At 47.1% G+C, this 15,736-nt stretch overlaps 1 protein-coding gene across 1 annotated transcript in view; it reads right to left on the bottom strand.

The window, feature by feature from the left end:
- Nucleotides 1-13,268: 13,268 nt before the first annotated feature.
- LOC140722657 (NACHT, LRR and PYD domains-containing protein 3-like) overlaps nucleotides 13,269-15,736 on the bottom strand; it is a 57,163-nt gene continuing 54,695 nt past the window's right edge. Inside the window, exons 10-12 of the mRNA XM_073037371.1 lie at nucleotides 15,459-15,629; nucleotides 15,136-15,303; nucleotides 13,269-14,971 (exon numbers count right to left, since the gene is read on the bottom strand). Of these exons, the coding sequence (XP_072893472.1) occupies nucleotides 14,884-14,971; nucleotides 15,136-15,303; nucleotides 15,459-15,629 (427 nt within the window). The 3' untranslated portion in view covers nucleotides 13,269-14,883. The remainder of the gene's footprint in view (nucleotides 14,972-15,135; nucleotides 15,304-15,458; nucleotides 15,630-15,736) is intronic.

The following is a 15,736-nucleotide window of genomic DNA, read 5'->3' on the forward strand; positions in this document are numbered from 1 at the left end:
ATACAGTATATATGAAGGAAAAGAAAATAACGAAAAGGCGCCAAACTTATCAAAGTCCAAACCACTTCGTGCACAACCGTTGGAGCTCAATTACTGAAGTCTTCTGGCCACCATTCGATCCCCTCCGAACTCCTCGACTCGCAGCTTAGGACCATCCGAAGTGGTCAACCAAGCACATCTAGCTTCATCTCCTCTTCACGGGAGACCTCCTGACCTTGGACCCCTGCTTGGGGTCCGTTCCTCGCCCAGTTTACAGCATCGCGTCCTCTCTCTCTTACCCCCTCGCGCCGACTCTCCAAAAGCCCGCCAACAATAGCTTACAGACTCAGAAGAAAGAAAAGCATTAATCCCAATTGGTTTACAAAGGAATACAATTCTCGTTATCAGTAAATTTTAGCCCAAACAAGCTTCCAGCACTCTCTCGCAACAAAGAAGCATTCCTACTTTTAACAAAACAAAGAAGCCATTTTGATTAACGTACGCAGTAACAAAGAAAAAGAAGAACCCTCCCTTTACACTCTCTCCCCAGCAAATAAAACTCATGTCCTCATGACTACTAAATAACTCGCCTACCATTCCTGCCAACACAAACCCTAACCCAGGCACAAACATTGATGTTGCTCCCCAAACAGTAATCCTCACGCCCTGTTCCTCAGGTGCTACATAGGCCAAATTCTCTGGGAGTTTCCTAACCCTCTGAGACCTCCGTACCCCCTTACTTAAACCCTTCAGGCTTGGACACAACTGGGGATACCTCGGGCCCGCTACCAACTCCTCTCTCAACCTCTCACTCATGCCCCCCACTGCACACAGCTAACCCTCCCCACTGCACCTGACTCAGTGGGAGAAGGGCCAAAGGTCTCTTCCTCAATCGAGGAAAAGTCAGCAAAAGGCAGCATGTACCACACATCCCGGACATCCATCTAATCTGTATTCTTCCTCATTTCCGCGAACGGTAGCTGCTGTTTGATCTTCTCCAAACTGAAACACGTGGCCTGCACAGCTCCTGCAGTCTCTTCATCCTCCTGCAATCGAGACATCAGCTTCTTCTCTGGTTCCTGCAACTCTCGCCACAGGCTCAGCAGTTGTGACTCAAGCATCCCGGCCACCTCAATCTGGGACACAGTTACTCCAACAGCTTCTTCCACCCCGACCCGAAAAGCAGCAGTTAAAGATTGGTCAGCCTCCAGTTCAGTATTCACTGCACTTCTCTCCAGCTTTTTCTCCCTCATGACTTCCTTCAGATCAACTTTCTCCAGTCTCTCCGTTTTCATTTCAAACTTGATTCCGTAGAGACAGTCACTCACGAGCTGCGACCTTCACCAGCCCTGGCACGTGTCCAATAAAAACTGAGAACTCTGTAGTTCTCAGCCGCTCCTGCAACGACCTCACTTCATATTCTTCCGAGGCAAATCCAAATACCAGGTGGTCATCCACATCTGCCAAAACTCCAAACGCCTCCACATCCCCCATGATCTTCCACATGCCCCGCGGGAAGGTTGCAAGGGCTCCGGATATGCCCTGTCGCATCTTTTCGTACCGAAAGAATCCTAGGGGACCTATAACGGCCGTCTTCTCCTTGTCAGCCTCACTCATCGGGATCTGGCCACATCCACTCCTCAGATCCAGCACCTTAAACCACTTCGCAACACTCAGTCAGGCCATCGCCTCTTCGGCCCTCAGGGCCGTATTCTGATCACCGACAGTGCGCCTCTTCAGCGCACTATACTCCTCACTCACGCTGCTTAGCTCTCCCACGGCTTCAGGGCCCAGTCGCCGCGACCTCTCTCTCACCGAGGTGTCTTCAGCGGTCAACTCCCCTCCCTCGTGGTATTTCGGAGCGTCCACTTCGAGGGTTTCACCCTCAGATACTTGCCCCAGGACGTACCACCACCGGCTCTCGTTTGAATTCAGTACACAAGTCTATTACACAATATCTCCCGCCACAGATATGGCCCCCTCCCCCCCCCCCCAGCTGCGGCATTTGACCTCCAATCGAACCAAATGCATTTCCCCCCGCTTTCCCATAACTGGCAGTCTATTACCATGGCTATTACACAAGTCCTCACAAGCAGCTCGAAACTCTGGGTGCATCGAAAATGCCTCCAAACAGCTCTCACCCGCCTCCTCCGGGCAGGCCCCCAGGCGTCTCTACACCAGCAGGGTGTTGGTCCCCTCCAGAATCGAAACGCTGCCCGTCTCAACATTGTCCGGACACATCGGCATTGACGATTCACGAACCTCAGGCAACCCCGCATTGGCCTCTAAGAACTCCATTTTCACTGACCAATAATCGTCGTCTGGATGATCACCGGCACTGGAACACCAAATCTCCAGTGCCCTCATTGTCGTCAAGGGAAAATGCTTCCAATACCGGTTGTAAAACGAACTGTACAGCAACTTGACCTGCGTCCCGGTGTCGAAGATGGCTTTAACGGGGCTTCCATCCATCCATAACGACACCCGAGTACGTGGTCCCTCTAAGCCTTCAGGAATAGGGTCTGTTCCTTTCGGGAGTTCCTTGGTACATTGCTGGGAACGTGCTCCCGCAGAGACCCGAAGCCGTTCCCCCACTGGGCCTCCTCTAACTTTCCTGACAGCTCTCGAATCAACTGCACTACTGAGGGAGGAGTTGATCCCCTTGACAGATCGCCCTGGCACCGCAAGCAATCTATCTGCCCCCTAGCCAAAAGGGTTACCCTAACAACTTTCCACCAATCTTCTGCCACAGATATGATAAGCCCCCCAGCTGCGGCATTTGACTTCCAGTCGAAACAAACGCATTTTCCCACACTTTCCCAGAACTGGCAGCTGTCACTTCGAGGTAATTGCACCCGACAGTTCTAACTACGTCACCAGCCCGCCTACTCAAACTTTCAACCAATCCCTGTCGCTTTCCCTCAGCCAAGCACTGCCACTCATCCAACAACTGAGAGGTCCGCTCCGCCCACGCCTCCGCCCCTTTAGGACTAGACATTATTCCAACAACCGAACGGAACCCACCACAGCTGAAATATACCCACCAGTCCTTCCCCGCTCTCTTAACAGCATGGACAGCACATGGCCCCACCACCTTTTCGTCAACGCTATTCGGAAATCGAACAACGCCCACCAACAGCCACCCCACCCAACGCACATGCAGAGATAGCCAGCAAACGCACACCCGGAAAGGCACACCAGCTCTTCGCCGCAGGCATGATTTAAAGGTAACTCTCTTTCTCAACCATTGGAATGATTTAAAGAGGGCGATCACACAGCTTCCACAGAAATCAATCCCGGACGAGCAGCCCACAATGTAACCCCCTGGGTCGCCTTAGGCTCGCTCAGCTCGTTCTCATCCAGGGGGAGCAGCCTTCGGCCCCGCCAAACTGGATAATCAGCTGGTGTGGATGCTGTGTGATGTCCCCGCCTCGCCAAAGAACAAACAGGACACTATATGCGATTAAATGATTACAGTTTATAAAGATTACTATAACTGATTAATAGCCATACAGTATATATGAAGGAAAAGAAAATAACGAAAAGGCGCCAAACTTATCAAAGTCCAAACCACTTAGTGCACAACCGTTGGAGCTCAATTACTGAAGTTTTCGGGCCACCATTCGATCCCCTCCGAACTCCTCGAATCGCAGCTCAGGACCATCCGAAGTGGTCAACCAAGCACATCTAGCTTCATCTCCTCTCCTCGGGGTACCTCCCGGCCTTGGACCCCCGCTTGCGTCCGTTCCTCGCCCAGTTTACAGCATCGCGTCCTCTCTCTCACACACCCTCGCGCCGGCTCCCCAAAAGTCCGTCAACAATAGCTTACAGACTCAGAAGAAAGAACAACATTAATCCCAATTGGTTAACAAAGGAATACAATTCTCGTTATCAGTAAATTTTAACCCAAACAAGCTTCCAGCACTCTCTCGCAACAAAGAAGCTTTCCTACTTTTAGCAAAACAAAGAAGCCATTTTGATTAGCATACACAGTAACAAAGAGAAAGAAGGAACCCCGCTTTGCAATTCTATAATTTTGTTAGCAATCATCTGTCCGCCATCATTTATCACTGAGAGTGCCCATTTCAAGCGCATGGCTTTGCAGCTTTCTCTGTACGGCTGTTATTCTCTGGCTCCGGGATGAACTAAATTCCTATCATTCTGCACTTCAGTAGCAGTGTTCTCCTCTTACCGGGGATCTGACCCTGCAGCGCCGACGTCTTTACAGAACAAAACCACCTCGCTAATTTAATTGATACCGCAGGTTGTAAGTTCTTCTTGTTCAAGGGTAATCCCTTTATATCTGTATTTTATTGGGCTTTGAAGAGTCAGGGCGATAGTTTTCAAAACGTAGCTTTGAATTGAGCAGAAAATATGTTGAATGTTTTCAATTGTCTGCCACTCGTGAACAAGGGACATTTTGACTAAAACCTGCTTTTAATTGCATTGCATTGACACCGCATTCTCTGAGAGGCAGATCGTCAGAAACAGCCCGTGCACATTGAAAAAAAACCCTGAAGTTAGAGCGATAGCGAGCTTTTCGGAACTGGCATCGAAAGACTATGCATGCCGGTAAAGATCAGTCATTACTGAAAAGATTGCCAACGTAGGTGTGTGACGCATTTTGACACACTGCTCGTGCAGTCTTCTTCTTTTCTGCCTGCCTCTCCCTTCCATTCATAATGAAAGCGGGGAGCTGATATATAGGAGCGCGCAGAATATGTGAATGACGTGAATGGATTGAAAAATTGTCAGCAGAATTTCTGAAATGAAAGACAAACTTAGCTAATAAATATTGTGTGAGGGAGAACAGGGGTAACAAGATGCACGCATGCTGAGCTCGTTGACTTCATTAACATTGCCTCCAACTTTCACTCTGCCCTCAAATTTACCTGGTCAATTTCCGACACCTCCCTCCCCTTCCATGATCTTTCTGTCTCCGTCTCTGGAGACAGGCCTATCTACTGATATCTACTACAAGCCTACGTACTCTAACAGCTACCTGGAATATACCTCTGCCCACCCTGTCTCTTGCAAAAATGCTATCCCTTCTCACAATTCCTCCGTCTCTGCCGCATCTGCTCTCAGGATGAGGCTTTTCATTCCAGGACGAAGATGTCTTCCTATTTTAAACAAAGGGGCTTCCCTTCGTCCACCATCAACTCTGCTCTCAAACGCATCTCCCTCATATCCCGCACATCTGCCATTACCCGATCCACCCGCCACCCCACTCGGGATAGGGTTCCCCTTGTCCTTACCTCTGTTACGGATTCAGCAACAATAAATATATAAGTATATATTAAACACTGAAAAACAAACCCCCAAAAATAAACAAATCACTAACGTAACCAGAAATCAGCTGCTGTGCGGCAGCTTAAACAGTTCTTAAAGCAATGAAGCTTAAACAGTTCTTAAAGCGATGTTGCAAAAACAGTTTTTCAAAGTAGTATTGCAAAAGTTCAAAATGCTTACAGTCCATTTAAGGGAGAGACTTTTTAAGACGATTTAAATTCTCCTTCACGTCGTGTCGTTGCGGTTCCCAGTCGAACTATACTTTTCCCAAGGAGAATTTACGAAGATGGAAAATGAAACGGCTTCAAGGCACTGACCTTTCCTTTACAAAACTGTTCCCAATCCTTTCTGCTATTTCACAGGGATTAACACGAGCATAGTCAACGAATTCCTTCCGAATGAGGATCAAACAAGGTCGAACCTGTTTCACCGCCGAAATCGACTTTCCTCGATTTTTCAACTCCCGAACTCCGATCTTCACTCTCCACTGATTCTCAACTAGCAGTATTATAAAGAAACTGCTGGCAATGATCTTTTAAACTTTAGGCATTAAATAAAAATCCATCTTTCAACTAAACTGCGTCATAATATGAAATCACGCAGTGGCATGAAGTCAACATGGGCAAATCTAGCCACGAACTGCCCCTCCTCACAGGGAGGGGTCTTCCTTTTGTACCCTGGAAAAAAAACCTGTCACATGACCTCTACTGGCGGAAAAATGACGTCACTCCACCATCACAAGACCATTACCTCAAGTCCAGTATAGCTTCAACACCTGTCACGTGACAAGTACACCACTGTCACGTGTCACGGGTACGTAACACCTACCACCCCACCAGCCTCCAGGTCCAACGTATAATTCTCCGTGACTTCCGTCACCTCCAACGGGATCCCACTACCAAGCATATTTTTCCCTCCCCCCTTCTGCTTTTCGCAGGGATCGCTCGCTACGCGACTCCCTTGTCTGCTCGTCCCCCCTCCCCATCCTTTCCCACCAATCTCCCTCCTGGCACTTATCCTTGTAAACGGAACAATTGCTACAATTGTACTTATATTTATTCCCTCACCACCATTCAGCGCCCCACACAGTCCTTCCAGGTGAGGCGACGCTTCACCTGTGAGTCGGCTGGTGTGGTATACTGCGTCCGGTGTTCCCGGCGCGGCCTTTTATATATGGGTGAGACCCGACGCAGACTGGGAGACCGTTTCGCTGAACACCTACGCTCTGTCCGCCAGAGAAAGCAGGATCTCCCAGTGGCCACACATTTTAATTCCATGTCCCATTCCCATTCTGATAAGTCTATCCATGGCTTCTCTACTGTCAAAATGAAGCCACACTCAGGTTGGAGGAAAAACAATCTTATAATCCGTCTGGGTACCCTCCGACCTGATGGCATGAACATTTATTTAACTTCCGTTAATGCCCCTCCTCCCCTTCTTACCCCATCTCAAATTTATTTATTCCCGCCCCTTTTTCTCTCTCTCTCTGCTCCTTTCACAATCACTCCTTGCTTGTTCTCCATCTCCCTCTGCTGCTCCCCTCCCCCATTCTTTCTCCCTAGGCCTCGAATCATGATCCTTTCCCTTCTCCAGCTCTGTATCCCTTTTCCCACTCACCTTTCTAGTTCTTAGCTTCACCCCTCCTCCTCCTATCTTCTAACATTTCGGATTTCCCCCTGCGTCTCCTACTTTCAAATCTTACTATCGTTTCTTTCAGATTGTCCTTACGAATGGTCTCCGACTGAAACTTCGTCTGTACTTCTTCCTATAGATGCTCCCTGGCCTGCTGCGTTCCACCAGCATCTTTTATGTGTTACTTGAATTTCCAGCATCTGCAGATTTCTTCGTGTTTACAGTACTCCAAGTGGGGTCTGAACAGGGTCCTATATGGCTGCAATGTTATCTGTCGGCTCCTAAATTCAATACCACGATTCATTAACGCTAATACACCTTACGCCTTCTTAACCACTGAGTCAAACTGTGCAGCGTTGAGCGTCCGATGGACTCGGGCCCGGACCCCAAGATCCCTCTGACCCTCCACACTGCCAAGAGTCTTACCATTAATACTATATTCTGCCATCATATATGACCTACCAAAATGAACCACTTCACATTTATCTGGATTTAATTCCATCTGCCACTTCTCAGCCCAGTTTTTCATCCTATCAATGTCTCGCTATAACCTCTGGCATCCCTCCACACTATCCACAACAACTCCAACCTTAGTGATATCAGCAAACTTACTAACCCATCCCTCCACTTCCTCATCCAGGTCATTTATAAAAATCACGAAGAGTAGGAGTCCCAGAATAAATCCTTGAGGCACTCCACTGGCAACCTTCCTCCATACAGAATATGACCCGACTATAACCTCTCTTTGCCTTCTGTGGGCAAGCCAGTTCTTGATCCACAAAGTAATGTCATCCTGGATCCCATGCCTCCGTACTTTCTAAATAAGCCTTGCATGGGGTACCTATCAAATGCCTTGCAGAAATCCAAATACACTACTTCTACTGCTCTTGTTTCATCAATATGTTTAGACACGTCCTCAAAATAATTCAATCAGGCTTGTAAGGCACGAACTGCTTTTGACAAAGTCGTGCTGACTATTCCCAATCATATTATACCTCTCCAAATATTCATAAATCCTGCCTCTTAGGATCATCTCCAACCACTGAGATAAGACTCACTGGTCTATAATTTCCAGGTCTATGTCTACTCCCTTTCTTGAATAAAGGAGCAACATTCGCAACTCTCCAATCCTCTGGATCCTCTCCCGTCCCTAGTGATTGCCTTAGCAATCTCCTCTCTCGCCTCTTACAGTATCCTGGGGTACTTTCCATCCGGGCCCGGCGACTTATCCAACTTGATGTTTTCCAAAAGCTCCAGCACATACTTTTTCTTAATATCTACATGCTTAAGTTTTTCAACCTGCTGCAAGTCTTCACTATTATCACGAATAGCCTTTTCCACAGTGAATACTGAAGTATTAATTACCTCTGCTATTTTCTCCGTTTCCATACACACTTTCCCACTGTCACATTTGATAGGCCCTATTCTTTCACGTCTTATCCTCCTGCTCTTCACATACTTGTAGAATGCCTTGCGGTTTTCCTTAATCCTGCCCGCCAAGGCCTTCTCATGGCCCCTTCTGGCTCTCCTAATTTGCTTCTGAAGCTGCCTCCTGTTAGCCTGATAATCTTCTAGATCTGTAACATTAACTAGCTCGCTGAACCTTTCGTAAACTCTTCTTTTCATCTTGACCAGGTTTATTACAGCCTTTGTGCTCCACGGTTCCTGCACCCTACCATAACTTCCCTGTCTCATTGGAACGTTGCTATGCAGAACTTCACACAAATATTCCCTGAACATTTGCCACCTTTCTTCCGTACTTTTCCTTGAGAACATCTGTTTTCAATTTAAGCTTCCAATTTTCCTGCCTGATAGCCTCATAATTCCCCTTAGTCCAATTGAACGCTTTTCTGACTTGTCTGTTCCAATCTCTCTCCAAAGCTATGTTAAAAAAGATAGAATTATGATCACTATCTTCAAAATTCTCTCCCACTGAGAGATCTGACAGTTGACCAGGTTTATTTCCCAATACCAATTCAAGGACAACCTCTCCTCTTGTAGGCTTATCTACATATTGTGTCAAGAAACCTTCCTGAGCACACCTAATAAACTCTACCCCATCTATACCCTTTGCTGTAGCTAGATACCAATAAATATTTGGGAAATTAAAATCTCCCAACACGACAACTCTGTTATTATTACACCTTTCCAGGATCTGTTTTCCTTTCTACTCCTCCATATACCTGTTACTATTGAGCGGCCTATAAAAACACCCAGTAAAGATATTGACCCCTTCCTGTTCCTAATCGCCAACCACAGAGACTCCGCAGACAATCCCTTCATGACTTCTACCTTTCCTGTAGCCGTGACACTATCTTTGATCAACAGTACCATGCCCCCACCTCTTTTGCCTCCCTCCCTGTCCTTCCTGAAACATGTAAAAACTTGAAGTAACTATTCCTGTCCCTGAGCCATCCAAATCTCTGTAATGGCCACCACATCATATCTCCAAGTACTGATCCACGCTGTGAGCTCATCCGCTTTGTACATAACACTCCTTGCGTTAAAATATACATTTCAAACCTTCGGTCCCTTCTCTATCACCTACCTATTCTCCTTCACACTCTGTCTCCTATCTGTCTCTATTTGAAAGCCAGACGCCTCTTCCGCAGTTTGGCACCTGAGAACATTTTTATCACATACAATCCTTTGATTTCTGTCGATACAAGCAGTTCTCGCAAGATACTTTATCCTCCTCCACCTCATCATCTGTTCTAACACTCTGGTTCCCCTCCCGCTGCAAATCTAGTTTAAACACCGCCAGAGCAGCACTAGCTAACCTACCTACAAAGATGTTAGTCCCCTTCCAGTTCAGGTGTAAAGCGTCCCGTCGGAACAGGTCCCACCTTCCCTGGAAGGAAGCCCAATTGGCCAGAATCATTAAGCCCTCCCTCCTGCTCCATCGCCTTAACCACGTATTTAGCTGCATTATCTTCCTATTCTAGCCTCACTAGCACGTGGCACGGGGAGCAATCCTGAGATTGCAACACTGGAGGTCCTGTCCTTCAACTTTGCACCTCACTCCCTGAACTCTGTTTGGAGGATCCCTCCTCCTTCCTACCCACGTCGTTGGTCCCTACTCGGCCAACATCCGGCTGCTCACCCTCCCTCCTGAGAATACTGAGAACTTGATCCGAGACATCGCGGACCCTGGCACCAGGGAGGCAACAGACCATCCGAGATTCTAAATCTCTCCCACAGAACCTCTTATCTGTCCTCCTAACTATCGTATCCCCTATCACTACTGCTCTCCTCTTTTCCCTCCTTCCTTTCTGATCTGAGGGTCTAGTCTCCGTGCCAGAAACGCGGCCACTACAACTAGTGCCTGGTAGGTCGTCCCCACCAACAGTATCCAAAACGGTATACTTATTGTTGATGGGAACTGCCACAGGGGGATCTGCTCTTCCTGTCTATTCCCCTTCCCTCTCCTGAGTCATCCAGCTCCCTGCCTCCTGACATTTAGGGGTGATTATCTCTCTGAAACTCCTGTCTATTTCTGCCTCTGCCTCGCAAATCCGAAATCATCCAGGTCCAGCTCTAGTTCCCTAACACGGTTTGTCAGGAGCTGCAGCTGGATGCACCTTTTACAGGTGTAGTCATCAAGGACAATCGTGCTTGCCCTGACTTCCCACGTACTGCATACGGAGCACTCGACTGCCCTAACTGCTGCCTCCATTACCTACTTCTAAGCTAATTAGATTAATTAAAGGACTTTACCCAGCCTTACCTCACTGGGAGCGAGCTCGTCCTCAGCCTCTGCTCACTTATTCCCACTGTCACAGCGGTATATACATAAGCGACCAGTATATCTCAGACTCACTCTCTCAGGAGTATATAAATAAACTGACCAGTGTCTCTCAGACTCACTCTCTCAACAGTATATACATAAACTGACCAGTGTCTCTCAGACTCTCTCTCTCAGGAGTATATAAATAAACTGACCAGTATCTCTCAGACTCACTCTCTCAGGAGTATATAAATAAACTGACCAGTATCTCTCAGACTCACTCTCTCAGGAGTATATAAATAAACTGACCAGTGTCTCTCAGACTCACTCTCTCAACAGTATATACATAAACTGACCAGTGTCTCTCAGACTCACTCTCTCAGGAGTATATAAATAAACTGACCAGTGTCTCTCAGACTCTCTCTCACAGGAGTATATAAATAAACTGACCAGTGTCTCTCAGACTCACTCTCTCAGGAGTATATAAATAAACTGACCAGTGTCTCTCAGACTCACTCTCTCAGGAGTATATAAATAAACTGACCAGTGTCTCTCAGACTCACTCTCTCAGGAGTATATATAAACTGACCAGTGTCTCTCAGACTCACTCTCTCAGGAGTATATAATTAAACTGACCAGTATCTCTCAGACTCACTCTCTCAGGAGTATATAAATAAACTGACCAGTGTCTCTCAGACTCACTCTCTCAGGAGTATATAAATAAACTGACCAGTGTCTCTCAGACTCACTCTCTCAGGAGTATATAAATAAACTGACCAGTGTCTCTCAGACTCACTCTCTCAGGAGTATATAAATAAACTGACCTTTGTCTCTCAGACTCACTCTCTCAGGAGTATATAAATAAACTGACCAGTGTCTCTCAGACTCACTCTCTCAGGAGTATATAAATAAACTGACCAGTGTTCTCAGACTCACTCTCTCAGGAGTATATAAATAAACTAACCAGTGTCTCTCAGTCCTCCTCTCACAGGGACATATTTATACAATCAGCACGTACAAAAGCTGGATGAACTCAGCAGGTTGGGCAGCATCCGTTGAAATGAGCAGTCAACGTTTCGGGCCGAGACCATTCATCAGGTCTGAAGAACGAGGGGTCAGGGGCCCTATATAGAAAAAAGGGGGAGGGTGAAAAGCCAATCCGAGGAAAGATCAAGAGGTGGGGGAGGGGAAGCAGGAAGGTGATAGGCAGGAGAGGTGAAGAAGGAATGTAAGGGGAAAGCACTATGGGTAGTAGAAGAAGGCAGAATCATGAGAGAGGTGATAGCCAGTTGGAAGAGGAGGCAGAGTGAAAGTGGGATGGGGGAAGGGAGAGGGAGGGGTCTCTGTCCACTCTCTCAGGATCATATCCATACACTGGCCTGTGTCTCTCACTCTCACTCTCTCAGAAGTGTATCGATAAACTGGCCTGTTTCTCTCAGCCCCACATTCTCGGGGCTACTCAATGGTTTGGAGTGTTTTACCCGTGAACCACTGTGCCGAATCCATTACTTTTTGTAGGATTTTCGGTTCAATTCCATTGCTGTTTCCGTAGCAAGCCGTGATGCAGCCAGTCAACACAGTCTCTACGACACACCAGATTTCTGAAAGAGTAGCTAATGAGATCGCAGAGGCATTACTGGTATCCTTTGTGAACTACTTGAATCTGAAATTGTTCCTGTGGATTGGAAATTACACATGTCACGCCACTCCTTAAGAAAGGAGGGAGGCAAAAATAGGAAATTCTAGGCCAATTAGTCTTCCTTCATCGTTAGGAAAATGTTGGAGTATGAGGTGTCCGGATACATGAAAAAGTAGGACAAAGTCTGCATAGGTTCCGTAATGGGAAACCTGTTGCAATTTTTTGAGGATATAACAATCAGCATCAACAAAGGAGAGTCAGTGGATATGGCTTACTTGTTTTTTCAGAGGGTATTTGACAAGGTGCTGCACATGAGGCTACTTAATGAGATAAGGGCTGGTTGATTTTCAGGAAAGATGCTACCATGGAGAGTTTACAAAACTCTAGTAAGTCTGTAATTAACTCTGGTGGCCCCATCAGAGGAAAGACATCGAGGCTTTGCGGAGGATACAGCCGGCGCTAACCAGGATGCCTTCTGGATTAGAGAGCATGCACTATACTGAGAGTTTTGACAAACTGGGGTTGTCGTCTCTGGAGCGGGAGAGGCTAAGAGTAGATCTGCTGAATTTTATACAATTTATGGGGGACATGGAAATACCAGACAGACAGTAATTTCCCCACGGTTGAAATGTCAAATAACAGAGGACTCTTTTTAAAGGTGAGATGGGGGTAATTCCAAAGGACATGTGAAGTGCAGGGTTTTTTTTTACACAGACTGCTGGTGTGGGGTGGTGGTAGAGGCAGATTCATTGGGAACCTTTAAAGATGTTAAAATAGGCAAGGTTACGGTGTGGAAAAAGGTTTCGGGGGGAACAATGAAAGTGTGGGGGGGGGGCAGGAGCAAGAAAAGCACGGGATCAGCTTGGGTGCTGTGGGGGTTACGAGATCCTGGGCAGCAAACCTCCCTTAGCCTCAGCTGTGCCTCTGCGAGAAGCTCTGGATCGCTGTGGGTGATGGGGTTCCCGAGCAAACTCAAATCAAGTCCAAGACCAAGACAGGAAGTTACAGCAGTTTATTGATTTCATCATGACAAATGTAAATTAAACAACGTGTAACCTGCTGACGTGCAGGAACAAATAAGCTGTTCCTGATTCACTCAGAGTCACACACAATTAACTGACCATTGACAACGAGTAACAGATTGAATAATCAGTCCCGTTTCTCACCGTCACTCTGCATCGGGGAACCGATGATTATAAAATCACACTTCAGGGCCGTGTCCGGGATCGCTGCAGATCCAGGGTCACTGCCGAGGGATTTGTCCATTTAACATCATTATATCGGCCAGGCTGCCGAATGCACCGTCCTCAGCAAAGGGAGCAAAAAGATTCTCTCCCGGGATAATCCCACCCCGGGATACCGGTGTCCCAGGTGAGCCCCGGACCCCCGGGCTCTTCCTGTCTGGGTAATTCTCTGGGGCCTGAAATTTCAGGACAGTGTCCGAGATCGCTGCAGTTCCAGGGTCGCTACCAAGGTATTTATCCATTTAACATCATTACGTCGGCCAGACTTCTAAATGTATTATCCTCAGCATAGTGAGCAAAAGTATTCTCTCTCAGGATAATCCCACCCCAGACACTGGTGTCCCAGACTGAGGGCCCACCCCCCTTCGTGTTCCTTCCATCTGTGTATTTCCCGAAGGCCTCACTTAAATGAACTCTCGGACCGGGACATCCGACAGAAAGTTACAGCAGTTTATCATCATAATAATAGTCATACGTTAGTCTCATGAGACCATGGATTTGCGTCTTGGAAGGTTTTTTTTCCCAGGCTTTTTTGATGGGAGACCAGCAGTTGCCCAGGCTGCAAGCCGTCCCCTCTCCACGCCACCGATGTTGTCCAAGGGAAGGGCACCAGGCCCCGGTGCCACAGAGCAATGTGTTAAGTGTCTTGTTCAAGGACACAAACACGCTGCCTCAGCTGAGGCTCGAACCAGTGACCTTCAGGTTAATAGTCCGATGCCTTGTCCACTAGGCCACGCGCCAACACACATGACAAATGTAAATGTAAATTAAACAACGTGTAACCTGCTAACTTTCGGAAATAAATAAGCTGTTCCTCATTCACTCAGAGTCACACACAATTAACTGACCAGTGACAACGAGTAACAGATTGAATAATCCGTCCCGTTTCTCACCATCATTCCGCTTCAGGAAACCGATGATTATAAAATCACATTTCAGGACAGTGTCTGAGATCACTGCAGTTCCAGGGTAGCTACCAAGGTATTTATCCATTTAACATCATTATGTCGGACAGACTACTAAATGTACTGTCCTCAGCATAGTGAGCAAAAGTGTTCTCTCTCAGGATAATCCCACCCCAGACACTGGTGTCCCAGACTGAGCCCCGCCTCTTCTATCTGTGTATTTCCTCAAGGCCTCACTTAAATCAACTCTCGGACCGGGACATCCAGCAGAAATAGCGCTGCTGGTCACAAAGGGGAATTACATGCCTGCGGAAACGCTTCTGACATCAAAGAGTGCTTGGTTGGAAATGAGATCCGTTAGAATCATTGGGAATTAACCCTGGAGTGTTGTCATTAAAGGGGATGGTGAGAAATCGACTAAAATGTCCCCATCCCTTGGGTGGGGTTGTTCACTCATTCAGATGTTCACAGGTTCAATGTCAGTCCAGGTCTGAGTTCCTGCAAAGACTTCAGTTCCATCTCCCCAGTCTCACTGAAGTGATTTCTCCACAGCCTGAAACAGAGGGAAGAATACAGAGGAAATAAACAAATGATACAACAGTGACTGTAACAGGGGATTGGGGTTAATATTTCAAAAACGCTGACAAACAAATATCACCGGTGAACCCGCGGATCCACTGATATTTTATCACACTGAGCATTAACAAGAATACTCACTCAATATAGGCCAGACTTGGGACGGTCAGTATTAGGCGACGGAAAGCAGGGACAGATCGGTCCGTAAGCGAGTTTAATCTCAAGTCCAGCTCCGTCAGTGATTGGTTTGTACTGAGAGCCGAGACAAGATCCTCGGCACCAGAATCCGTGAGACCAACTTTCCACAGCCTGGAGATGAGAGAGAGTGAAGGTGAAGGACACAGAGAGACAGGAGACGGTACAAATCCCTAGTGTTTATCTGTAACACAATTACTGATCATATCAATGTCAAATGTCAGACTCGCAGTGACTGTAAACACAAACTCCCACAGTCTAGTACTTACCACAGTTTCTGTATTTTACACTCCGGGTTTCCAAGAGCCTCAGACATCAGTTTCACTCCTGAATCTCCCAGTTTATTAATACTCAGGTTCAGCTCTGTAAGTGTACAGTTTGCACTGAGAGTGGAGGCGAGATCCTCGGCACCAGAACCTGTGAGGCCAACATCGTTCAGCCTGGGGTTGAGAGAGAGTGAGAGTGAAGGACACACAGACAGGAGACATCAGAAATTCCCAGTGTTTAGCAGTAACACAATTACTGATCAGCTTGATGTTCAATTTCT

Source organism: Hemitrygon akajei, unplaced genomic scaffold, assembly GCF_048418815.1.
Source record: "Hemitrygon akajei unplaced genomic scaffold, sHemAka1.3 Scf000082, whole genome shotgun sequence".
Lineage (NCBI taxonomy): Eukaryota > Metazoa > Chordata > Chondrichthyes > Myliobatiformes > Dasyatidae > Hemitrygon > Hemitrygon akajei.